Source organism: Culex quinquefasciatus, chromosome 2, assembly GCF_015732765.1.
Source record: "Culex quinquefasciatus strain JHB chromosome 2, VPISU_Cqui_1.0_pri_paternal, whole genome shotgun sequence".
In the NCBI taxonomy this organism is placed as follows: Eukaryota; Metazoa; Arthropoda; class Insecta; order Diptera; family Culicidae; genus Culex; species Culex quinquefasciatus.
Genome location: NC_051862.1, coordinates 45,631,588 through 45,633,437, shown reverse-complemented (window position 1 = coordinate 45,633,437; position 1,850 = coordinate 45,631,588). Strand labels below are relative to the sequence as shown.

Sequence of the window (1,850 nt, the reverse complement as noted above, 5' to 3'; positions counted from 1 at the left end):
ATCATTTTCTTCTTCTTTTTGCGAGTTGGCTGTTGTTTTGACTAATGTGAAGCGTCATTAAGAAATTGGCCGCGAGCTACGTGATTCGCAGCGAGTGATCTTTGTATGGAAGAGGCTGGTGCACTCATGAATGATCGACCTGATGATCACCGGAGTTGATGCTGGCTGTGTCTCGTTGATGATAGAAATTAAGATCACATTTTTGGGGTCGCATGAAAGGGGCCATGTCCTCGGGCGATGCGCGATTAAGGGCAACAAGATCGGGGCAGCATCATTAGGATGTCTGATGACGGGATGAGTTTTGAGACGATCGTTTGATAATGTATGTTATATTTGCATTTAATGTTTTGATAGGAATTTATAAACAGGCATCATCGCTTGAATAACAATTATTTTAAAGTTACATAATCATCTAGTGAACTTCATTATATCACGTCTCAAGTATGACATGGTTTTCAACTTTACTCATTGAAAGTGTTTCGATTGGTTGCATCAGTTCGATGTACTACAACGATGTACTAGGTCAATACTTAGTAGAGTTTCATGTGAATGTACTGTAAAAAGGCTTTAATTTCTCTGAGATATTCAGTATTCTCACAATGTCTTTCATAGCAGCCTTTGTACTAGCAGCAGCTCTGATATCAACGAGTTCAGCTTTTCCCCAGAAAAAGCCAGAACCTGCCAAGAACTCCACCTCGGGCATCTCTTCCCGAGCCGGATTCCCCAACTCCTACCAGCGCTATTTTGTCTACAACGACGAAGAGTTGACCTTCATCGAGGCCTGTCAGAAGTGCCGAGCGCACGGACTCCGGCTGGCCTCGGTCCACTCGGCCCTGGATGTCGTGAAGCTAGAGGCGGCACTCGCTCAGGAGGACATCAGCCAGCGGGGACCGTGGTGGATCGCCGGGACAGATACGGGCATGTCTGGAAGCTTCGAGTTGATCACCGGAAATCAACGGTTTGGCGCACGATCCGGGTACACAAATTTTGGCCCGGGAGAACCGAATAACTTGGGTGGCGACGAGCACTGTATGGAGGTGGAAGGTGGCTCCTGGGGAACGCTGTGGAACGTTGCGCTGTGTGACCAAAAAAAGAGATACATCTGCGAGCTGGATAGTTCCCTGAAAACATTTTAGGTTTTAAGAAGGCTGTTGATAAACGGGAATAGAATAAAAAAACATTTTTTATTGGATGAATCGCTATTCCTATGATCAGATAACGCTTATTTTAAGTTCATGATATTCGTACAAATTACTCTGTAACGACACTGGATTATTAAGGCTCGTATTTCATCACGCCAGAAGATTAAGCGAATCTTAATTGCTATTTACTACGCTTGATTCGATCATACAAAAAAAAAGAAGCAAAAATGCCAGTGGAAAGCTAAATTGTATCATTCCAATTCCCACCAACGAGGAGCGGCCTCGTCCCAAGCCGGGGATCCCACGAGCAGAGGCCAAGGTTCCAAGTTTCAGCGAGGAGGTTCCCTTAGCTGGTGTGTGCAACATAAAGCATGCTACAAATGAATATGCACTTTGCTTGTTCCAGAATCAGATAAACGTGTCATATGTCTCCCGGCAATAATTGCCATGTCCCGCCGTCGTCGTCGTCGGTTCTGCCAGCCCATGGGCTGGTCGTACGAGCCAGATAACTCTGCGTCGTCGTTGTAGATCGATAAGAAATGCGACTGCCCCGCGGAGGGGTTCGTCTTCTCGCGCGATCTCTCTGGAGTGCTTGTGTGTGACTTTGCATTGGCAGTGCCGCCGCGTGTCATCGATCGGTTCCACGATCTGGGGTGGAATTACTACTCGTCCGGATAAGATTTGTGCGGTGTGTGGATGGGTTGGACC

The 1,850-nt window shown here is 46.6% G+C and overlaps 1 protein-coding gene across 1 annotated transcript; it reads left to right on the top strand.

Annotated features, from left to right (window-relative positions):
• Positions 1-599: 599 nt before the first annotated feature.
• Positions 600-1,136, top strand: LOC6038737 (perlucin). Its single transcript, XM_001848424.2, has one exon. The coding sequence runs from the start codon at positions 600-602 to the stop codon at positions 1,134-1,136; it is 537 nt and encodes a 178-aa protein (XP_001848476.2).
• Positions 1,137-1,850: the final 714 nt, after the last annotated feature.

Coding starts and splice junctions, on each gene's coding strand:
- LOC6038737 (XM_001848424.2), top strand. CDS start 600: ATGTCTTTCATAGCAGCCTTTGTACTAGCAGCAGCTCTGATATCAACG.